We start from the raw sequence: 23,653 nt of genomic DNA, 5'->3' as shown, positions 1-23,653 counted from the left end.
AATTTTGAAAGTATACAAATAATATTAAAATAATTGCGACTTATAACAATTAATAATCAATTTAAAATTTAATTAGAACTATAAATATTAAAACAAATTTTACACATTTAATAGATTTAATTCAAATTATTTATCTATTGAAGTAGTTTATTTTACCTGCAAATGCTTAACTTATTTTAATGACTAAAATTACTTAACTTTTCAATTAAATATCCCTAAATACTTAGAAAACGTTTCGCTAAGTGTAGACACACACGTAACCAAAGCAAATAAAAGCTAGTGACTAAACATTGCATTTTGTGGGCGCTGGGAGCATGGGTCCTGTGATTTATTTACGGCCCCATCGGTCATAAAGTTTGTTCCCACTGCCAGTCAGGGCAACAAATGATGGTGTTGCAGCTACCGAAAATTTGCCTTTGTTCGGGGATTGTCATTGTTACACAACGCCAGATGATTTGGAATTGGTTTTGGGCCACATTAGATGGCCGAAATCCATTGAAGAACGTTCGACGGGTGCGTGTCGCCGGCGGTAATTTGAGGTTTCTCCATCTACTCCTCACCTGGGTCACCACCGGATGAATGGTCCATTGTGTCTCTGGCCCTGGAATGCCGAAGATTGCACAGCGATAATGTGCCGAAGTTCGCGGCTAATTCGCTCGCCAAGCGCTACGTGTGGATCAACTCGACGCCACTTGTAAGAACTTTAGCTCCGACTTCATCTACAACATCTACATCCTATTGCGTGGGGGTCAACCTGTTTCTGTATCGGGGGGGGGCACTTTGATTGGCACTTTCTGCGGGCCTACCCACATCATCACTTGGATGGGTGATGAGATCTTGAACTCCGAAACTGAATCAGCACACATATTAGTAGACGAGCAAACATGCTTACGATTCTCGCACGTTGCCATATCGATGGGCACTTCGATCCGACTTCCGCCTTCCCAGCGAACTCAGTGCGATCCGCGAAGAAAAGGTTGGGCCATCGCCATCCACTATAATATATGTATGTACTGCTGCCATCCATGCCATCCATGGCACTGAACCTCGGCGGCCTCATCCTTAGCTCGCAGCATTGACATTGAAACTCTGACACGCTGGAACGAGCCGGCAAATATGATTTCGGTTGTAATTCATCTAAATTGAACTTTAAGTCGGGGGTGCACAGTGGTTCAAAAGCTCCCGAAAATATTGGATTGGGCAGATGATCAAAAAAAACGTAATCAGATGTTTTAGTACACGGATTAAAAAATTAAATGGGAAAAATGAATACGTGGCTATTGACGCAACTATTTCAAATTAATTATTATTAATAAAATAAATTGTAATTATATTATTTGGTACAAGACATATTATATTGCACTTTTAAAATTGTGAAAAATATTAGATGAATTGTTCCTTTGCTACTTTTTATTTCAAATGCATTACATTTACGTTCAATATGGTTTAAAAATTTCAAGAAAATCCTATTTTCCTTCTAAAACAACTAAAAGCCGCAACGGTGGACAATAGAAGCTAAAACTAATTAAATATAATACAAATCACTTGGGTTAACTTTTGCCAGTGTAAGTTAAAAAAATAATAAAGAATAAGAATAGATTGTCACATAAAATTTAAGTTATCTTTTAAACAAAGTCATTAATTAATACTAAAACTTATATGGAAACTGATTACTGATTCAAAACTATAACTCAATGTTAATATTATTAAATTAATTATTAAACTCCAGAAATGTAATTGTCAGTTGGCAAGAACATAGTTTGTCACACTGTGCCTGTTGTTTATAAAACAATTAAAAACCAACAGCGAAAACAATAACAGTCCTACAACAACAAGGCACTGAAATGTTTAATACAGAGCATCTAGTAAAGCATCGAGTAGAGGAAAATAATTATGGAATTGGAGATCAAAGAGCCCGGAGACTCAAGACCGGGGACCGAAAAGCACTTTCGATTTTAGCCATTTTGTCAGTGCGATGCAAATATGATTGTGCAAGATGAGGCTGGCATGGAAGCCACATCGCCGGTTCAGTGGGTCGGTCCAGGCCGGGTCAGACCACAAAGTAGCAGCTGAGCCACCTGAAATTGGACAGACTTTTACCGCGCAGAACACGTCTCGTTATGGGCATTAAAAGTGGCTGCTGGGAAATTTTGTGGGAGCATAATTCCTGTCATTTGCATTGCAATTGGAACTTGCAATTGGAACTTGGAGTCTACTCGCTCGATTGGCATGTGAATGACGAGGCTGTCATTATCACGAATGCAAATGCAATTCGCCGAAAGCGGAGATCCGTCTTTCGGTGGGGGAGTCGATCGATCATTATCACCATTATCCAAACGCTTGTCGATCGTCGATCTTCATCTGCTGGTGGCAAATGTCAAGGCACATCCTTTCTTGTTTTGCATGTCGCAGCGCAGAATGCTGAGCAATCTGCCCCCAACAATTAATAATAAGTTGCCGGATAATGAAAGCTTTGCAGCTCAAAAAAACAAGCCAAGCAAATGCCGAAAGGTATGTAATTGCTTATATGGAGAGCGGTTTATACGAAGTATTAACCGAAATACTCCGAACTAGGAAATGAGTTTAGAGAAAGTATCAACATTTTATTATGGTCTTAGTTTTTTTAATAATTCACTTTTATAATATTACGGATTATAATCTACATAAAATTATCAAATATTCTTTTTCTATACCCTAAGGCGTTGGCATGGTAATAATCTGTTATGTTTTTGAGTTTACAAATTTCAATTATATATATTTATATTCATAATTTATGAAAATGGTGTTCGCATAGACGAGTCGACTCACTTTGCACTTGTTTTTTGTAGAGCGAAAAGCAATTCCGAATCAATTTGGCGTCAAAGTGAGCGCCTTTGGAGATCGCCCTCATCATTGGAACAATTGTCTTGCCGAAAATTAATTGCTTGGCCTCAAAAGTTGAAAGGTATCCAACGGACTTGGACTCTCTAGGCCGCGATTAGTTGTGGTCCTAATTTTCGGAGATTTGTTGCGAAAAGTGGCAGAAAATCAGCGATAAGAGTCGACAACCTTGAGGGATTCAGCCTGCGATGGCAACGTAGCTTTGGCAAACCAAAAGATACCAGATACGAGTTACGTTAACAACCAAAAGTGATTTTCCCATTGCACTTACTATATAATAGGCAAGCGATGGCCATAATTAATATTTAATGCGAATAAGTTCCACTTGGCATTTTTGGGGGTGGTGGAAAAGTTATCTGTGTGCAATTGATTTGCCATCGAATTCAATAAACTCCGACTCTGAAATGATGCCACAGTTTGGGGCATAAATCAAACGCATTGTTCGCTTCCTTGAAGCCATTTCATATCTGTGCGCCTCAGTCGGTGAGTGGGTGACTAGGATGACGAGGATGAGCCGAGGACGGGATGTTCATGTTTTGCAACGCATCTGCAGCCCGGCTCACGAGTTTCGGAATTTATGCTTTTCTACTGATGTAATAATAATCATGCACGGCCCCAGACGACAGGTGAAAAATTGTTACAATTTGATGGCTCTGCCAGTCGCAACAACGTGATGCGGCACTGCTGCAGTTGCGATTCCCCGGATTCGCGATGTTCGCTGGGCCATGGATGGTGGGCCGTTGTGGGTCGTTGTGGGTTGTTGTGGGTTGTTGTGGGCCGCCGTCTGCATGGATCGCTTTTTATGGGCCTCCAAATCGCTTCTTTATTGCTGAGACTGCCGCCGGCGCTGCTACAGATTCGGAGTTTTAGAATGGGAAGTTCACTGGGCTAATTAGATATGCACGTAAAGGCTGGCATATTATTTATTGCTCCAGGGGTGCCATGGATTGCATATACATGTGCTGGTAAAATTGTGTGAAAAGGTGCAAAAATATAGTATGGGAACTGTCTCAAAAATGTGGAATTTGTTGAACAATTTTGTACATAATTTGAATATATTTATGTGTTCTTTTTTATTATTATCTATTCTTTTTATTAGAAAAAAACACAAATTTCCAAATAATTTAAGATTTCTTTTAGATTAATGTAGGTAAACGCAAATCTTATTTTATATTGTTTTAAGACTTTTTGAAGATTGTTTGGATTATTTATGCAAAAGAGATCTTAACATGTTTCTGTTCATATTCAATGGGTCAACATGCAATAATTCAGCCTTCAGGCATCAGTGATGCCAATGCAGTCAAGTCCAATGTCAATGATGCCAATTCTAATAATCTCTACAGAAACACATGAACCGCTTTCCTTAAAACTCTTGAATTATATGTGTTAAAAGGCGTTCTGCCCCAATCCTCGCCGCCTCTGGCTATTGGCAGTGTGGAGCTGCCAAAAACAAGTTCGAAATCCGAAATGTGAAGGTCAGACTGCAAAATGCTCCCCTTTTTGCAGCCTTAACCTGGCACTCGATGAGCGCTAAGAGACATTCAATCATTCTTTCGACCTTGTCGCTTTGACGTCGACGCAAAGTCGAAACCCTAAACTTGTTGACTTCTGTGTGAAAATGGCAGTTAAACAAACAGCGAGCAGTGTTCGCCGGCAATCCGTCAGTGTGTTCGCAAATGAGATAGATTACAAAGAGTTCTCGAATGTGTTCTTGGCCAAATGGTCTTCGGGCCAGCAGGTAACACCCCTTCTCCTTGGACCACCAGACAAACAGACAACGGCAAATATGTGCAAGTGTGTCTCAAAGATGCCAAATGTAAGCCGCATTGCTGTCTGCTGTTGTCTAGGGGGCGCCGCTTCTGCTCGAGTGGCATGCCACCGCCAGAAATACTAAAAACAAAAACCCAAAAATCAGAGACTGACTTGAAAGCACCCATCTATCTGTATATTAAAGCCAGCGCCAATGCAATTTCGGGCTTCAGCTTCGACTAGTAATCAAAAGTCGGGGACTCTCCGAGTGCGGCTCCACTTTACATTGCTGCAACACGCAAAACAAAAATCGAGAAAAAATCACCACCAAAATGAGACGCCAAAGCAGATTAATTATGAAGCCCCGACTCAGCCGGAGTTTCTAGTATGAGTATGAGTATGAATATGAGTATGAGTGTGAGTCTAAATCTGAGCCGGGCCGACAGGCAGAAGGAAGCTTAGGAAGCAATCTTGGTTCAGTTTCGAGGCAGGTGAATGTGCTGAATGCCACCAGGCACCAAAAGGCAGCGTCTATTTTTGTTGAGTGTTTGACATATGATTTTTGCTAAATGAAAAATCTTTCGAGTCTTCGACTCGCTGTTGGCAGAATTTTCGTAATGATTTCGGGGCTATTGCGAAAAATCTTTTATTTGACGTTTCGTCGGTTCTTTCACAACCCATACACATTCGACTTGGCTTCAGCTCTCCATCCCAGTCCCAAATCCGCAATAAAAGGCTGACAAGAAATCAATGAGCATAAATAAGATTAGAGCGGAACCGATGGCCCCTTCATACTGGGCACTAAATAGCAGTTTAATTGGCACCCACGGCGGCAACAATGACTCGGATTAGGCCCAATTGCCTGGTGCTGCACTGCTGCAGGAGTTCTCTGCCGGCGGAGCAGGCTGGCCCACCATTGGCACATCGCATAATTGCGGCCATGATGAGGCAAAATGAAGCCACCTGAACAAGAGGAACCAATTGGGAAATCGCCAAAGCTTCTGCTTTTGGCCCAAACAAATGCCTTTAAAATCCATCTGTATACTATACTTAACAAAGTATTTAAAACTGTCTTCATTATTCAGAATAAATTGTACAGTATAGCTTTTAAGCCATAAGTTCTATTTTGACAATTTCATTGCAAAATTTAATACTCATCTTATTGAGAAATTTTGTATACCCTTTGGATTAAAATTCATGTAACAATATTTTAGTTTTTTATGGAGCTCGCTTAATATTTTCAATTTAAATAGTGTTAGAGAGAAAAAATTTAAAATATTTTGCCAACAAGACTACACTTTCAAAGAATGTCCTCCGTTAAATTAAGATTAAGCTTTGCTACTATTTTTTTGTTAGAAAAAAATCAACTAAAATCTTTTTTTTCTTTGAAAAAGAATTTTTAAGGATTTATCTAGTTTATTTTTATAAAGGTCTTATATTTAAATGTAAACTGAATATAACGAATATAATTAACACAACTTTTATTCAATATAAATGCAATTTACATAACTATATGAGTTTATATTTAAATACTCTAAGTATAGTCAAATTTCAGTGAACCTTTCCAGCGATACCTTTGCACTTGTTTCGATCACTTGCAACCCAAATTAATTGAATTACTTTTCCTGCAAGAAACAATAACAAGAAACAATTACAACAGTGTGATCAATTAGATGAAGCTAAGCTGGTGTTGCATAAGTGGCAGCTTACTTAATTAGAGTATCCGACTGGTTGGAAGCCTCGCGAAGGGTCTTTGCTCACTTTCTAACTCGCATTTCGCTCTCCATACTCGAGTACGTGGAATGGGTATGGTACGATGCTGCGTAATCGCGGCCCCAAACCGAAACCCAGACCCCATCCCAAAAACCAATCCAACCCAATCCAAACCAATTCAACTCAATTCCAATCCCAAATCCAGTCGCGTTCGTGGGTCTTCTTTGTTGTTGGGAGTTTATGTGGCTGTGTTACCACAAGAGTTCGAAATCTGAAGTATCATAAACATTCACTTTTATCTACGAAATGCAGCGACAGCTGGAGCGTCGTCACCCAATTTCCTGCTGCTACTTGATACAGTTTTAAAGCGCGGACAAGGTCGTTGGAGAGCCGCCTGTCAGTCAGTCAGTCGGTCCTAATACATTTTTTTTTTGTTTCCACCCATTTGTTTTTGTTGTGGCTTATGCAACAGACAGACTTCATAACAATTGCTTAAGGTAATTGTGTCAGTCGGTAAGTCCGCCAGTGAGTTAGTGGCTCCTTTATTCCTGTCAATATGTCATCGCTCTAGATACTCTTACTTTCTTCTGGGGAAAACAATTTGGCTTCCCAATCCTCACTCCACTGAGACACTTCAGGCTGTGTAAATACTCACGATTAATAACACTTGAGTCCAGTCTCGATGGCAAATTTCTTTGCCGCCGAGAGTCTTTGGCCTTTGTGGGCCATACAATACCATCATAATGGAGCGTTAAATGGGCCAGCACCGCCAGCATCATCATCATCATCATCACACAAGCCACATCAAAGTGGCGCCAAAGGGCATCGAATATAATGCGAATATCCGTATGTACTTATTGTTTCTTTCTCACAAGCCGCCTTTTTGGCAGGGCCAAATTATTGAAGTGCTTCCAGAAATAGTCTTCAAAGTGATCGCACAGTTTGAAGCGATTCGACAGGGGCTGGGAGAAGGTGTCAGTATGCAAATTGGCAAGGGTCGAATTGATTGATCACCTCTCAAAGTAATTATGCATAGTAATTGGGCAAAATAAGCGAAACAAAGAGGGCTGCATAAAATATGGTAGCTGCCCATGGTGCGTATACGTGATGGAAACAATTTGAGAAGGGTCAATTGCTTAACAATGCGATAAAGCTCGAAAGCTCAATAGGATACGAATTAATTTAGCTCAATTATTTTAAGGCCCAATTGTACTGTGCTGAAAGAATACAATACATAATTTTAAAAATAAATTTGGGAGCTTTGTTAAACCTTTTATGTTTGTTATAGACTTTCAGGGGTCGTTAGTTGTGTCTAGAAGTTTATAAAAATGTAATTAAGACTTTAAGCCACCTAAATGTTTCTGATTTGTCTGCCAGTTTCTTAAGTTTAGTTGAAGAGCTGATCAACTGACAATTTTCCACATTATAGCAATCTAACAATTATAATATAAATAACAAAAGCTTGACATCTAAACTAAAACTACATCCTTCGAAATTTAATACAGCTGAATTATAAAAATAAAAAATGGCAAAATTTGGTATATATATATATATATATATATATACGGCTTAACCAGCTCATAATACGGTCAGTTTATATAATTTAATTAAAAACGAAACTGGCCGACAAAAAAATATATTTAGCAGTAAAACAATCAAATACAACAAATAAAGTTACCCAAACTAAAGTGAAATAGGCATAAATCTCGAAAGCAATTTAAGATCGTAAAATAAAACAGCACTTTGGCCGTACCTTTATTACTCACTCCTCGGCCATTTGAGTTGAGTTTAGCGGGGCCATATAATTATCTCAGTCATGTCCATATCAAAATCCATCATCCTAGTTATTCGCATTCGTATGCACAGCTGGAGTTTTTTTTGGGCCAGGGGTCGCTCCCACAACATTTCCCAGCGGATCTTCAGATGGATGCCACAGATCTCGGGCCATTAATTGTCCAGAGTTTCCTAATATCGCACTGGTCATCTGCCTGACCAACCCAACTGCTCTCCCACTTAATGTAGTTTTTATTTAAATGCGCTGCTCGGCGTGTTTGCATGCCGAACAAAAGAGGCTGAAGACGAAGAAGTGGCAATTTTGTTGCACTCCTCGACTCGGCGGTGAATTCTTAGCAACAATTTGCTGCTCCAATTAAATTCACAGCTACGAGCCAGCTCTTCTGCTTCTGCTTCTGCTTGTGCTTGTGTCCAAGTGTCCAAGTGTCTGGTGTATGGTGTTTGTGCATTAATCATGAGGTGATTTATGGCGCCCACGCCATCGACGCATGTGCTCACGTTTTTCTCGCCGCCAGTGGCGGTGGCAGTGGCAGCGGCAACATCAGCGCGTGTGGGCAGCCCACCGCCTCCCACTGCCCGCTTACCGCCCACCACCTGCCACCACCCCCAGCCTTAACACCTGACCCCCCCTCCCTTTCCCACCATGTTCCCCCCCGCACAAGCATTGTCATGCTCCGTTAGCCGCTTCAGAAGCGTGTGGAAACTAAACGATGTGGCAAGAGTCGGCCGAATTGCTGCTGTGGGCGTAGGAGCTGCAACCGCAACAAAAAACACCAACGGTGGCCACATCCCCTTCCGAAAACTTCCTCGGCCAGGTGTCAAAAGCAAGCCATAACTAAGATGAGGAATCCACAATCCCCAATCCAAATGCGCATTGGTGCCAGGCTATCCGATGAGTTTATTAAGTCCTCACTCAGAGAAATAAACATGATACAACCTTATGAATATTTTTTAACCCACTTTTTCATTCAAAACTTAGAGAAATAAACATGAGAAAATGAGTTCCAATGAGAATTCTTCATATCGAACATTTTTATTCAACATGTTTTTAGCCTTCCAAAAAAAAGGAGTTTTATTACCACAATAAACTAAATCACACCAGTTATTTATATCGTGTTTCAAGGTCTGATAATTTTATACCTGACAATTGAAAGGTGATATGTGTTGTAAGGAGACATTTATTATTTTTCTAGTTAATTGCGATAGGATAGGATTAAAAATACAATTAAATTAAATTCGATTTAGTTTAATAAAAGAATTGTTTAAAAAATTAAGACTAAAATGGAAAGTTAAAGTACATTGATACATATTAGGATTGTGTGTATATTGTATAATTGGGTTATTTATTTTTATTAATGGGAATTAATATATAGAAATTTTTGTACTAATTGTATGTGCGTGTTCAGATGTTGTGGTATATAATATTTTGAATTAATGGAGGAAATCTATCATTGTTGTGATATATTCAATTACAAGCAAATTCGTTTTATTCTGTACGGTCTATACAGTATCACTGTTCACACGAATTGCAAATTACTATGTAATAAATATTTCTTTTACGCCAAGGTATATTATTTGTAACTATTTTTAGATAAAATAGCTAGTTACAACATTTTGTTTGGCTCTGTGCAGCAGCTGCCGGCGCATCGTTTGAGCTTGTCAGGTGAGGCACGTTGAGTGTTTTAATTACCGCCGCGCCGGTGCACTCGGTGCGATCGGTTGCATCCGCATTTAAACGCAAACGGCAAATGCAGCCACGTTTATTTGATTTACGCGTGGTCATTAGCCATTGCCAAGTGGCTAAGAAGTCTTAGCCTGTCGCGAAATGTCAAAAGGTTAATTGGATTGTGGCAGCCGTAGCCGGCGATGCCACCGAAATTGAAATTGAAACTGAAGCCGGACACAGCCAAGAATCTTGTTGAAAGGGGAACGCCAGACTGGCTGGCGGTTTTGGCTTTTACCACCACCGAACGGCCAGAAATGGTCAATGGTTAAGTAGGCTCGAATAAATCGAATAAAATCAAAGAGTATTGCAAGTAAACACGTTAAAAACGGCCGGTAAAAAGGAGACTCTTATTTAAAATAAAACAAAATAGTGATGGCCAATGGTACACATTAGTTTTTAAAACAAAACCGCAAGATCACTGTTCCTAGCAAAAAATCTTTTTAAGTTGTCCTTCTTTATTCAACTATATCTTCAAGTTTTATTTTTAGGGGTTTCTTTAAATAGAGTAACAATCATTTAATTTAAGTTAGAGCTTTAAATTTTCATAGGTTTCATTAACCTGAAAGTAAAAAATCCAAACAAATCCAACTCTTCACTGATTAAATTCTTTAAATGGTCTTAAAAAGTAAATCGCATAACGTCTAAAAAAAATCTGAAATAAACCCCAATGCGAGGGATTTTGTATCCATATTCCTGCCTTTGCCAAAATCCAATCAAGCTGCTAATGCTGGCCAAACATGCAGCCGATAAAAAGAGCCGAAAATCAGAAGATGAGTTCATTTGGGACTCCACTCCGCTCATGGAAGACAGCCTGGGAATCTGGGCCGTCGTCGTCCACCGAGGTTTTGATTGATGACAGCGCCCACCGCATCGGCAGCTTCACACATTGAGTTATCGCCGGGTCTATCTCTTCATAAAGCGATAGACTCTATTTTGGATATGCATTAAATATTAGATTGTTTTTTTTTTCGGTTTTTGGTTGCCGTCATGTCGTTCGCTTAAAAGCGCTCAGTTTGCTTAAGTGACAGCCGCCGAGTTGTTGCTGTTTTTTTTTTTTTTTTTTGAGATGATACACCTACCTGCCCACCTACCTGAGTGCCCTCTGTATGAGAACCCCCATATACCGACCGCCCGACCGCCCACAACTGGAGTCGATTAAAATTCCTCCGAAATGTTGAATGTTAATCGCTCATTGTTTGAGGAGGCGCACAAAATTAAATTGTTTGCTTTTTCGCAAATTTGACATATAACAAATGTGGCCTGTTGCCGTTGCTGTTGTTGTTGTTGTCGCCTTTCAAGCTGCCGCCGAGTGCATTTTGAAGAAGTCTGTTTGCTCTTTTAATTGCATTCTCTGGCCCCCTGATGGCAATCAAGCGAAGACAAGTTAATTAAAACCTGGCACAGCACTCTGGCCAGATTAGCATCAGTAGTTCCTAGGATCCGGACACAGAACACCAGCTGCATTTCTATATAAAAATGAGTTTTATACAAAGCCATACAAGAATTCGATTTACAAAAAAAAACTGACGGAATCTAGAAGAGTACGTTGCACCATCGAGGGGAGAGGGAGGAATGTGAGAGGAGGAAGGTGTGTTGGAATTCAATTAGAATTCACCGTTTCCGTACTGCTGAATCTTGAGCAGATCGCAGGAGAACTGGAAGAGCTGCTCACACTTGGCCGGCTTCTTGGCATCGGGATGGAAGGGACCCTTGCCGCCGTTGCTCAGATAGGTGCCGCCCTGACCCTCGACCGACGGATCGATGGCCGCGAAGACCACTGTCCGGGAGCCCCGCTCCGGGGTCTTGAAGAAGAGCTTCTTGAAGATGGGCACCGACGTGGTGGCCGAGTGCTCGAACAGGTCCGTGTCCACAATGCCCGGATGCACCACGTTGACCTGGACGTGCGACTTATCGGCATCCAGCAGCGTTTGCAGATGGCGGGTGAACAGAATCTGGGCAAGCTTCGACTGGCTATACGCGGTTCCTGGGTAATAGTGTTTCCTACGGAAAGTAATTAAGCCAATTGAGTCAAGAACCTCGGAGTAAATCGTTCAAACTAACGTTCCGTTGATGTCCTTGTAGTTAATGCGTCCAATGAGATTCACGCAGGAGCTGACATTGACGATCCTGGCATTCTTTCCCTCCCTGCCAGCCAACCTCAACTGCGGCAGGAGCAGGTGGGTGAGCAGGAAGTGTCCCAGGAAGTTGGTGGCAAAGTGCGACTCGTAGCCATCGGCGGTGAGCTTAAATGGCGCGAACATGATGCCAGCATTGTTCAGCAGCAAGTCCACCTTCGAGTACCGCTCCTTGATGAGCTGGGCAAAGGCCTTCACCGACTTGAGGTCTCCGACGTCCAGTTGCTCGCAGATGAGCTTGCCCTTGGAAGCCTTTAGGTCCACTATAGATGCTACGGCGGACTCAGCGCTTCGGGGATCACGAACACCTGCGGTAGCCACATAAATATTGCATTATATGTGATTTTAAAGATGTATTTATTTAGAGGTGTGAGATTCAGGAGGAAATCTGACTTAGTTTGATTGGTATTTGACTAAAAGGTTCTGCTTTGATGAATTTTCTATTTAACATTTAGTTAGCTTCAGCTAAACTTATTGCTGAAATCGGTACATATTTAAATATGATGCATATCTTACTTATTTAGGCAGCCTTTAAAAGATGATTGAAAATCAATTAGGATATAGCTTCTAAGCTGCGAGTTAAAATCGTAAGGAAAGGCAAGGACAAGTCCATTTGGAGTCGCCTTCTGAGGTTGAGAATTAATGTTATAAGAAAATTTAAAAGTTTGCAAATACTGCGTTACAAGGAGGTGATCAAAATTGTAATATTCTTTAAAAACCTGATTAAAATTAAAAACATTTTGTATGTTATGTACTTTGTTCTACACTATCTACACAGGTTTTTTGTTGGCGCCATCTGGTGGTAGTCGACCTAACCTGATGGTTTTAATGATTTTACATTTTACATATGAGCATTGATCAATGTAGAAATTAACAGTGTCGACTGTTAAGAAATCATACTGTTAACTGATTTAAACTGTGAGAGATTAATTAATATTTAATTATATTTAGAAAATATAAGGCCTAATTAAATTTGTAAAAAAAGAATTAGAAGAACTGTAGACCAAATGCGCTTGTCACTGGATACAATTTTGATACTTCTCTCTTTTCAGCTTAAAGTCAACGAACTCTTATCGCTCAACTTCCCCAAAATCGTGTGCGCGACTTGATTAGGTAATGAAATCAGGCGTATGGATCATGATTTCTCGATCGGATTGACAATGGTGGGAGCCACGCTGCAGATGGATCTGCATTTCGACGATCGGTGATTTGAATAACTTATGCTTTCCGAGCACGTGCACTGCAGCACGTCAAGTGTTTGTGGAATTGATAAACAGCCTGGCGACTTTTGATTAAGGCCAAAGCCAAAACAAGTTATCCGGCAGATTGGTCAACTTCGAGTTGACCATTCAACTCACCCATGACGACAGTCATGTCGCAGGCCAGCAGCTTCTCCACGATCCGCAGTCCGATGCCGCGATTGCCTCCCGTGATGACAGCAATGCGATCCGGTTGTTTATAAAGTGCTTAATGGATAATGGCGACAATTAGCGGCTATGGGATAAGCATCAGTGAATCGGGCTATCCACTTACCCACTCGATCCCGCGCCGCATACTGAGCGTCGTGGACGAGACCCACGATGCCCAGATACTGGTACCGGAACTCTGTCTTCCATTCGAACCATGACTTGGGAAACTCCTTGGTGGTTTTTGAGAAAAGGAACGCGCACACCAGCAGGCCGATGAAAAAGAGCCACAGCAAAGTGCCCAGCATGATTAGATCGCTTGTCCGCTTGTCCGGAACTCTGTAAAAAAGAATACGGGAATTGATAAGAAATCGGATTTTTGGAGAGCCAGGGCAAAGTGCGCCAGTTGATAAGGAACACCGATCCCGGTTCGTCACAGCCATTAGCCGGCAACATTATCAATATTAGCGAGTCAATTCGCCTCGAGTGCACTTTGCGACACTCTTCAACTGAGTCAGCAAGATTTACCCGATCCTCGTGTAAGCGGGTATATCTGTTGACCGTACTTGTTGTAGATTCTAGCAGCTTGCGGAAAATTGATTCGCCTCACGATTTAGCTATGAATAGTCAACCCACCACAATTATCATACCTCTATGAAACAATAATACCCTAACAATAAGGAGAACTATGATGGTTTAAATTTTAGATTAGAGATGCCATTTAGTTTAAATGTCTTTAGTTTTCAATTAAAAAAATTATTTACTTTTTCTGATTTTCCCTTTGTAAGAGTTTTTATAAATTAGATTTAAATTTGATATTTTCAAAACATTTGCTAAAATATTGTATTATATGAGACTCAGAAAGTTTACAAATAAGTTAATTTTGGATTCTGACCTTTGCATTCCTACAGTTAATAAAATATGTATATTTCTGCAACATACCATAAATAATATAGCATATTTACTCATACAAATTGAGGATCCTAAACTTAACTTTCGAGCTATTTCTATTAATAGAAAATTGTTATAGATATTTTTATAAGAATTAATACATCTTAGCGTAATCCATAGTCGCCTAACCCCATTGGCCCTCAAACCGTTTTAGTTGTTGCCTCTTCGGCTGGAATTTTCGTGTTTGCCCAGCAATTTCGAACGTTCGTTAGCCGGGCTTATAAAGCGAACACGATTGTTTGGCCACAACCCTATGCATATTTGCACTGCCAGCTACACTCTGGCTTGGAGCGGTGCACTCGAATCTTAACTTTCAGCCGGGCGGGAATACAATTAATTTAATTAGATAGATGCTACCTGACGAAAGACACTATGTCGCATTTATTAAGAAATAGCGAGAGAACGGGCTTAGGTGTGCTCGTAAAATGCAAATTAAAAACCTAAACAGCGGCGGAATGAAAGTTGAAGAACCGAGCTTCGAGTCGAAGCCAATGAACGGGGCCAAAATAGTGAATTTGGGGCCAAAACTGAAAATGACTGAGGCGCTAAACAGCAACAATGAGGGTCGGTTTCTTCTGCTTTTTGAGAGGGGAGAAGGGGAATATCGATACGGACGACCTGACATAGTACACCGGAAAAAACTGATTTTTTAAATACTCTTTTAGAATACTTACTTTCAAATCAAAGTAAACAATAATGAAATGGAAAATAGTAAAAGATGTGAATCTAATAAATATATTGCTTAGTTTCTGTTGCGTCATTAAAAATGTATTTAATCAGAATGTATTTATAATATATCAAAACGATAACGTTAGTTAAAAAACAATTTAATTATGTTTTACAAATTTACGTTAAATAGAACTGGTGAAAAATGTAAATACAATTTCATTAAACCTTACATCATTACATTTTACGTTTTCATTTAATACAACCCAATAGGACTTACTTAATAAATATATATTAATCAATACATTTTTCTGAAAAGCAAGCTTTTTAACTACGATTCTTCCCTCTTAGATTTAAACTGATACTGAAATTTTCAATTACGTTTTCTTCTTGTCATTACAACTTATCAATTTATCTCTGTGTACTTATGACTTTACGAACGTGGTGTCAAGAGTTTCGACTTCCGTCAACAAAAAGCAAAAGCTTAGCAGTTTTATTGTTTTTGTGGTTGTTGTTGCTGGTATTGTTGTTGTTGCTGCTTTCGTCGTTGTTAATTTGGCTGCATATGGTTAACTTTCTTTTTCTATTGTTGTTGCTGGCGGTGCCCTTGCAAACGTTTTCATTTTTTACCTTCAATTCGGTTGGCGCTGGCGAAACTGCACTTGTGCTTTTATTTTTATGCTAATAACTGACACCCTTTTTTATTTCAAATAAAGGGTTAATTGGTTTTCTATCACGTTTTCGAAAATCAGTGGGAAGAGTTCGAAACCGGTTTGTTCAGCGGGCCCTTGTTGCCACAACCGCTGCGCGAGAAATTCAAAAGCGAACTAAACGTTAGTTTTAATTGCGCGCCTTTCCGCCAAGAACTTGATCCACGACGTTTGTTGTTGTTTTGTTTGCTTATAGACTGTTGGCCAACAGGTGAATTTCACCTATTCGCCGGCTGATCGAGCGGAAAAACAGCTGATGTTGGTCCTCGATTTGGTTAAACGACAAACGGGTCAAGTGGGCGGGGTGTAGTTACCTGTGTGTGCACCCACAAAAACGCTGATTTGAAACTATTTAATTGAAAAAATTGCAGACGAGCCGAAAAAGTCGACGGACTAGGGATGCACCGATGTTTGCAGCTTATCTTCACAATCGATTGTTGGCGGCGACTATCGATATCAATTAGTACTCTAATTTTATTTAATGTTTATTAAAAAAATATTTTAGTTTTTAAAAAACGTTAAAAGTAATGTATTCGCTATAATTATAAATATTGCAACTACTATATTAAAAAACTATTATTTAGTGTGACAGCTGGCTTAAAAAACGTAAAATACTAAACTGTAGTTAACTGTAGTTATGTTATGTTATTTAAGTTAAGCCACTGTTACGGCTACTTATCGATAACAAGGCTATTTTAAATCGAAATTCAAATTTAAATATGTTGAAAAAGCTTAATTTTGTTATAATTATTTTCCGCTGGTATTATGAATTATTAACAGTGGTTCTTTTAATACTCCAAGGTCCAAGGTCCGTTTAAACTTATTAACAATTCCCTTTAAATAACAACCCAACCTCTAAATAAAAAAACATCTTCCTTTTGCTAGCTGATTTATTTATTTAAACGAAATCGTACAGTGCATTTAAGTGTTAAACGGAAATATGTTCATACAGCAATTACAATTTATATTTTGCCTTGATACCAGTTATTAACTAATTTTGCCTTTAGATAGTATATACTTAGTTGGAAATAAACAAAGGCTAAGCGCAAATTGAAATCTAAGCTTTTGCGCTTATCTGGCTTTGATTAAATTGCGTTTCGCTTTCGGTTAAATCAATCAATTGGGATTACCATATAGAGTGTGAATTTTAGTGTGTATAGGTGAATACATATTTTGAAGTAAATACTAGACTAAATTGAAATATATCCTTGAATCGTGTGTGTGTGTGTGTGTGTGTGCTGGTGTGTAAGAGGTGCCTAGGTGCTACTAAAAAGTATAAAATATTACTGTGGAAGGGACAAAGTATTTTTAAAAGGGTTCGGAACTCTAAGTTGCAGCTGCGTTGTCAGTGTCTTTTATCGCCATCTTTTTGTCCATCTTCGTTTCGGTTTCCGATTCCGTTTCCGGTTCCGGTTCGGTAGCAGCGACATCCTTAGGCTCCTTTAACTGTCAATTCTCCACGGACATGTTGCCGATGTCGTCATTGATGCCCAGGACTTGGCCGATGAAGTTCTGGTCGGTGACCACCTCGGCCAGGGATTTGCACAATTCCGTAAGTTCCTGCAGCGGCATCTTTAGCTGCGGCGCCAGTCGGCTGAGATGTTGACCCACGTAGTCCGGCAGCTGGAGGGGATTAGCAAACTGGGTTAGTTAACTCATTTTCACTGGATTTGCCCCATTGCTCACCTTTGCCTTGCCCACTTTGAAGGCGCTAAACATCAACTTCGTCCGCACGCGCTGCTCATTGGGCCCGTCGTAGAAGATGGTCAGATAGGCCTCCTGGCAATTGGCCACCAGCGGGAAGTAGATGCCCGCATACACCTGACCCTTGGCATCGCGCGACAACAGCGACCGGAAGTTGTACACCAGATTGCGGCGCACGGTCACATCGATGGCCGTGATGTACTCCTGGGCCACGTAGATCAGCGAGGTCTTGTAGCTGGTGTCCTCGCCGCGGATCTCGCGCTCCTTCCACTCCACGAACTTGCCGCTCTGCTGGCTGTACGCATAGCAGTAGTCCCGCTGCAGGTGCGGCTCCTTGGATTGGGTGAACCAGCCTGGAAGACCCGCAAACATAAGTACCCATTTCAAAATGAGGTAGGTTAATCAAACTCACCCGTGTGTGGATAGCTCTGGTCCTGCATCACAGTCACGGCTCGACTGACATGGTAGCCCGGATCCAGGATCATCACACCACGTCGCTCGCCAATGGCAATGCGCATGGCCACCATCACGTGCTCCTTCTCCACGCCCGCGTCCACCGAATTGAGACCGCACTCCTCGTCCAGCTGCACATAGTCCGGGCAGTCCATCACCTGCTCCTCGCAGGACACCACATACAGGTACTTGGCCAGCACCGGAAACAGTCGCACCATCCTGGCCATGATCTCGAAGGCCAGCGACACGCACATGTGGTGCCGCCTGTTGATGGGCACATCGTAGAACTGGAAAAAGCTGCGCAGGTCAGAGCGTCGGGTGCGCTTGAAACTGCGATAGAAGTCGACGAACAAGTTGACCGTGTTGTAGTGCGTCTCCTCCAGCATCCGCTGCAGCGTGGTCTCCACGATCCCGTTCAGCTCCTCGTACTGCCAGACGTTGTCGAAGCAAAGGGTGCCCTTGCCCGCCTCGGAGCTGGCCCAGTCGGGCAGTGGCAGCGGATGGCCCAGGGGCCACACTCCGTTCACCTGGTTGAAGGCCTCCAGATCGTAGCCATCGCCCACGACAAACTCCTCATGGGTGTGGGTGTGGGTATGGGCACTGGCGATGCCTGACTGCTGTTTGGCCAGCAGCTGCCTGATGTCGGAGTAGCGCTCCGATTGATCCACCGATGTCAGGTCGGTCGGAGGCACCAGCTCCAGTTCGTCCTCCTCCAGGTCTTCCGAGTCCTCCTCCTCCTCCTCCTCGCTGGAGGTGGAGGCTGTGCGACGGATGGCGCCAGTACCATGTCCAGATGCGTGCTCAGTTGCTTCTGCGGATTGTGTCGTAGTCAATCCCAGTCCCATTCCGCGCACCGCATCCGCCAGCTGCTGATCCGCCGGGAGCAACGGATCGTGGGCAGCGGCGGCGGCGACAGCGGCCCCCTCCAGTGCTGGAGGTGGAGCCGCTCCCCCATCCCGTCGGTGGCTGGTGGCAGCGGCGAGTCAACTCGGCCACTCGGAGCCCCAGCGGCCCACGGTGGGCACATAGCCACTTTCGCAGTCATTGAGCGTGGCGTCTAGTTGAATGTTGGCGAACTGTTGGCTTGAATGCAGCGGTGGTGGGGCAGCTTGGCCAGCCTGGGTGGCTCCTACTCCCGCACTGATCAGACTAATCCGGCCCTGCGCTCGCTTGAACAGGAGGTCCGGCTCGTCTCCAAGTTTCGTCGTTGGTTTAGACTGATCTGTTGTCGGAATAGATCAAAAAGGAAAAGTATTCATTAGAAAGGGTTTTTTTTTGGTCTGTACTCAACCTATTTTTACCCTGATTCCGATTCCGCTACTATAGATATATTAATGGAAACTACAAAATTACTTTTTTGAACAGTTTTTCAAAACAATTATGGAATACTTTACAATACAATTTAAAAGAAGTATATACGTCATTCCTTCAGTATCGCAATCTTTTAATTTCATTTCTGTATCGCATTACTTTTGTTTTCGCAATGTAACTTTAAAATTATTTCTTTTTTACTAAAGGAATATATTACATTTGTTTAACTTTCGCTAATTTTGGTAGGAAAAAAGCTACTTTATATGGTGTACGGCATACTACACATTGTACGCCTTGAATATTTGACTAAAATCTTATTTGAACAAATAAAAAACAAAAAATTTCATGCCATTTTGCCGCGTTAAGTTTTAACATTGATTCAATTATATATACCAATTTGAAATAGATGACCCTCAGTTTTAAAATCTTGAGCTCAAGATTATACATTTTTCATGTCGGACCCTTGACCTACCCCCTTGTTGATCTTGATCCCTTTACTGATTAGGGAAAATTCCCTTCGTAATTGGCCCCGAACTCAGTCCAGCAGGTAAGTGTGCCCTTCTCAAAGTCAAATGACCTGATAATCACCGCCAGGTACTAGATCACGTATCACCCATCTGGCTGGCTAGTCTCTAGATTTTCGAGCAGTGTGTTGCCAGGGAGGCCAATCATCTGGCAGTACAGTTGAACGTCTGGCGGCGGGCAATAAACAAGTGGCATACGAAAGTGCTTGTTATCACCGCAAGGCAGGAAATGGGCGGGCACTTCTAAAATGGGTCTCAAGTGCTGATTGCCAACGTTCGTTAGTTGCAGCCAATAAAACACAATAAACAGAAACAATGTTTGTGTCGAAAAGGGGGTCCACGTGCCCGGGGAATATGGAGAGTATGGAGAATGGAGGTCAGGAGGCACAGCATGTGACTTTATGCGAAATCTCGACTAGCGTCATTCGCTTATCTTGTTGTCGTTTTGGACGTATGATTTTGATTAGACATTTTCTGCGCCGCGAAATTGCTTTGTTTGTAATGTGACTCAGTAGAGCACAAAGCTCTGGCTTCATTAACATATGTACATATGTGCCACATTCAAAAAATATTCGCAGGCACGCGCAATTGTCGCTAATTACACGTGAATCACCGGATGCGAGAGTGAGTTGACTACAAAGAGTAGACCATCACCATCTATGTATGAAGTTTATTTTCCCCAACCGTACAATGTGTTCGTAAACAGCATTTTGTTTATGTTATGATCTAGGATGAGGTGATTTCGTTCCCCATCATTTCTGAGTAATCTTCTTTGTTTTGAGTCAGACAATATCATCTTTCGTTTTTACAGAGTGCTTTTATTTCTGATTAAATTGAAAAAATATTCCTATTTTTACTTTGATTTGAAATTAACAAGGATTTTGGTCATAAATTGTTAGATTTCTCTGTCCCAAAATAAAAGTATTCAAATTACCTTAATGCTATACGAAAATTGCATGATATCTCTAGTCTTTTTTAGATTGCTCTCTAAATATAAACTATTCTTTCTATTCTATTCTATTCCCATAACTGTTTCTAAGTTCCGAGCAATCTGTTGTAATTTCCCAACGATTTATATATACATATAAATTACCCCTGATTGATTTCATTACTTACCCATACAATGGCCTAAGCCCAATAAACGAAATTGTTGTTTTCCTGATTAAGATCTCGGTTTTGGTTCGCTTTTTTCACACACAACTTGGTATTCTGGCGTTTTCTTCTTACCACTTGAAGGTCTGGCTTAATTTGGATTCGATTCGGTTGTTAGGCTGCAACAGTTGCTTTTCAACTGCCGATGTTGTTTCAATGTTTTTCTGGACGCGCGTGCGTGGAAAACCGAACGGAAGGAAAATAAAATAAGGGGGAATGCGAACTAAAAGCAAACAACTTGTTGTTTGCGGTTTTTGCCGTGACTTTGTCTTTGTTTTGGTTTTTGTTTGGGTTTTTTGTTTCAGATGTTTTGGCTTATACCTTATTTGTTGGTATTTAGCGGTCGCCTTTGCCTGTTCAATGCAGGTCCGAGTTTTTTAACGATATTGGCGAGTTAATCGACATCGAAGAGGATTTTCTTCGACACTGGGCAGAGATACTAGATGGTGCTTTTCTATATTATGCACTTGCACTCGCACTTGGCTATTTTCGAGGAATTTCCCTTTTTGCTGTTCGAGGTCCGTTGACGACGAGAGACGCGTAGCGACTGATGAAAATCGAGTGCGGTCCGCTGCTATATAAACGATCGGGTCGGTGAATCTATGTGCAAGTCGGCGCTCTGTCGACTGTGACGGCGACTGCGACTGCGACGGCGGCAGCGACTGACACAGTTTCTACGGTTCGGTTTTTGGCTTTGTTTTATTCGCGCGAACTCGAAAATATTTCAAATTATGACGCAAAAAAAGCTTGAAAAATTCCACAAAAAGATAAGGGTGAGCTCGATTTTTGTTTTGCTCCCTCGATTCGTAAGTAAACAAATTGGGTGTTATTGTTTTGGTCGACTGATGTTGGGATAGGAAAGCTGTAACGAAAGGAGGAAAAGTCTGAGTATAAGTTTCGCCTGGGGTCGGAAATAATAATCAAATGAAAAATATATTATATTTGGGTCTAGTGTAAACACGATAAACATTTAGTCACGCAATTTGTTTATTTGTTTACTTCGAATTTAGTTGCTAAGTCTTATCGCACTGAGTCAACGGTTGTTTGGATCTATTTATATGGTTAGTGGTCCCCCCCGATATGGACTACCTGGTATTTTATAACCGGCGGAGTGGAAACTTTGTCCCGGGAGTTTGTTTTTCCTGCCTATGCCCTTTATTCTATCATACGGCTCAATGCACTCACCGGATTCTCACATAGGTACTTTATGAATATGGGGACACTATCATATAAGGCAGCCACTCGAAATGCCAACTGGTGGCCAGCAACCAAGGTCACTTAATGGGAATAACGGTTGGGTAAAGGGCGCCCTGCCAACGCCTGCCAACTACGTATACGTAATATTGCAATAAACAAAACGGTTATGCGGCCCAGGACTTAATAAGTGTCACAAACTAATTGGCATCCAAAGGGCCTTGCCTGGGCACTTGTTTTCGAAAACAAAGGAATTTATTACAGTGGGACTTCTATAAGCCTTATGCGAGTTCAAATAAATGTACCTAACTAGTGGTGTTAACTATTTAGATAACTGAAGCTTAGAAATAATAGCTATTTGATTAGTTATGTTGTTGTTTCGTACTAAAAAATCTGACATTATACACAATATTAAGTTTCTCGAATTTGCCAAACATCTTAGTGAAACAATATTCTTTATATAATGTCAAATGGTTATATTCACTAGCTCGACCATGTACTGTTATCACATTTTCAGGCCTAGGGCGTCTTTGGCGCAACTTTTGTGATCCGATTTTTGTCGAGGCCCCAGCACACGGAACAATGCCAAAGCTGTGACGTTTTTTTTTTTTTTTGTTGGTTCTTGTTTACAGATTGTGCCAACCAGGCCGACTGCCACGCCCCCTCCGCCCGCTGCATCATGCACCTCCGCCGCCTTGGTGGGCCGTTTTATATAGCCGCCATATAGTCGAGATCTGTTTATCTGCGCCGTAATGAAATTCTTGTTTTGTTTGCCGAGATTTAGACAAACATTTTTTGATGGTGCAATTTGAATTAAGTATGTATGTAAATATGTAAATATATGCACATGCATATTGCACTAGCCAAGGTCATTCAGTGAGTACGAAACTAGAAAAACTGCAATTGAATACTAGAACTATATACTCTAAATAAAACCACAAAAGTGTCTGCTTTTAAAGATTAAAACTTATCTCAGTCAACATTTAGGTTTAGAGTTCTAATAAACTCATGAAAGTTATAAAGATTGCTAGAAAATTCGACGGAATAGATTATTTTTGTTTTGGAATATGTACATACATATATTTTTATTTGCGATATGAAAAATTATGGCCTCTTGTTATCGAGGTTTTAGAGCTTCTTATTTGCCTTATCATTTTGTATGTTGGTATTAAATTTTGTTTTTATTTTGGTCAGCAGTTTACCAAACACATATATGACCGTTTTTTTTAGTAAAAAAAAAAATAAAAAGAGTCCTAAATCACGAATAATATAATGCTCTTTATAGCCATATAAATTTTGAAGAGATTATGGCTTGGTTTTTAACAAATGCATTTTAAATGAAAACATAAGTAAACACGGTGGCAAAACAGGAACATGAAATCGACTCAGAGGGCATGCTTCACATAAACTACTAACTTAATTCATATTTGTTAATTAGTTAATGAATTCGCTGCGCAAAAGAAGCTCAGGGCTGTGTCAGCCGACGATTTACGAGGCAAGCAAATACCAATTGGCAGTAAATGGTTTTGAATTGAATGAGTTTCAGCGGAGCGGAAGGCAAAGTTCGGAGGTCAAGCTAACAGCC

The 23,653-nt window shown here is 41.0% G+C and overlaps 2 protein-coding genes across 3 annotated transcripts; both read right to left on the bottom strand.

Annotated features, from left to right (window-relative positions):
* Positions 1-11,325: 11,325 nt before the first annotated feature.
* On the bottom strand, positions 11,326-16,154 carry LOC108143586 (dehydrogenase/reductase SDR family member on chromosome X). Of its 2 annotated transcripts, none has more exons than XM_017268103.2 (5): positions 16,045-16,154; positions 13,531-13,742; positions 13,356-13,463; positions 11,924-12,305; positions 11,326-11,863 (listed from the first exon to the last, which is right to left on the bottom strand). In XM_017268103.2, exons 2-5 carry the CDS (start codon positions 13,709-13,711, stop codon positions 11,467-11,469), a joined length of 1,068 nt encoding a protein of 355 aa, XP_017123592.1. In that variant the 5' UTR covers positions 13,712-13,742; positions 16,045-16,154; the 3' UTR covers positions 11,326-11,466. The 2 variants fall into 2 exon arrangements, with proteins under 2 accessions (XP_017123592.1, XP_017123591.1); XM_017268102.2 differs by lacking the exon at positions 16,045-16,154 and adding an exon at positions 15,651-15,854.
* Positions 16,155-16,606: 452 nt separating this feature from the next.
* Positions 16,607-21,487, bottom strand: LOC108143291. Its single transcript, XM_017267606.2, has 5 exons — positions 20,839-21,487; positions 18,876-19,109; positions 17,847-18,833; positions 17,417-17,787; positions 16,607-17,353 (listed from the first exon to the last, which is right to left on the bottom strand). The coding sequence occupies exons 1-5, from the start codon at positions 20,840-20,842 to the stop codon at positions 17,180-17,182; spliced, it is 1,770 nt and encodes a 589-aa protein (XP_017123095.2). The 5' UTR covers positions 20,843-21,487; the 3' UTR covers positions 16,607-17,179.
* Between the last annotated feature and the right edge of the window lie 2,166 nt (positions 21,488-23,653).

Source organism: Drosophila elegans, unplaced genomic scaffold, assembly GCF_018152505.1.
Source record: "Drosophila elegans isolate 14027-0461.03 unplaced genomic scaffold, ASM1815250v1 contig_183, whole genome shotgun sequence".
Lineage (NCBI taxonomy): Eukaryota > Metazoa > Arthropoda > Insecta > Diptera > Drosophilidae > Drosophila > Drosophila elegans.
Note: the sequence above shows the minus strand (reverse complement) of the source record. Positions and strands in the feature narration are given on the sequence as shown.

Excerpts from the sequence above, each read along its gene's own strand:
- LOC108143586 (XM_017268103.2), bottom strand. The coding sequence starts at position 13,711 with ATGCTGGGCACTTTGCTGTGGCTCTTTTTCATCGGCCTGCTGGTGTGC. Across the intron at positions 13,464-13,530 it reads TGCGGCGCGGGATCGAGTGG|CACTTTATAAACAACCGGAT; the intron begins GTAAGTGGATAG and ends TTATCCATTAAG. Across the intron at positions 11,864-11,923 it reads TACAAGGACATCAACGGAAC|GAAACACTATTACCCAGGAA; the intron begins GTTAGTTTGAAC and ends TACTTTCCGTAG.
- LOC108143291 (XM_017267606.2), bottom strand. Across the intron at positions 17,788-17,846 it reads CCAGAGCTATCCACACACGG|GCTGGTTCACCCAATCCAAG; the intron begins GTGAGTTTGATT and ends CGGGTCTTCCAG. Across the intron at positions 17,354-17,416 it reads TCAAAGTGGGCAAGGCAAAG|CTGCCGGACTACGTGGGTCA; the intron begins GTGAGCAATGGG and ends AATCCCCTCCAG.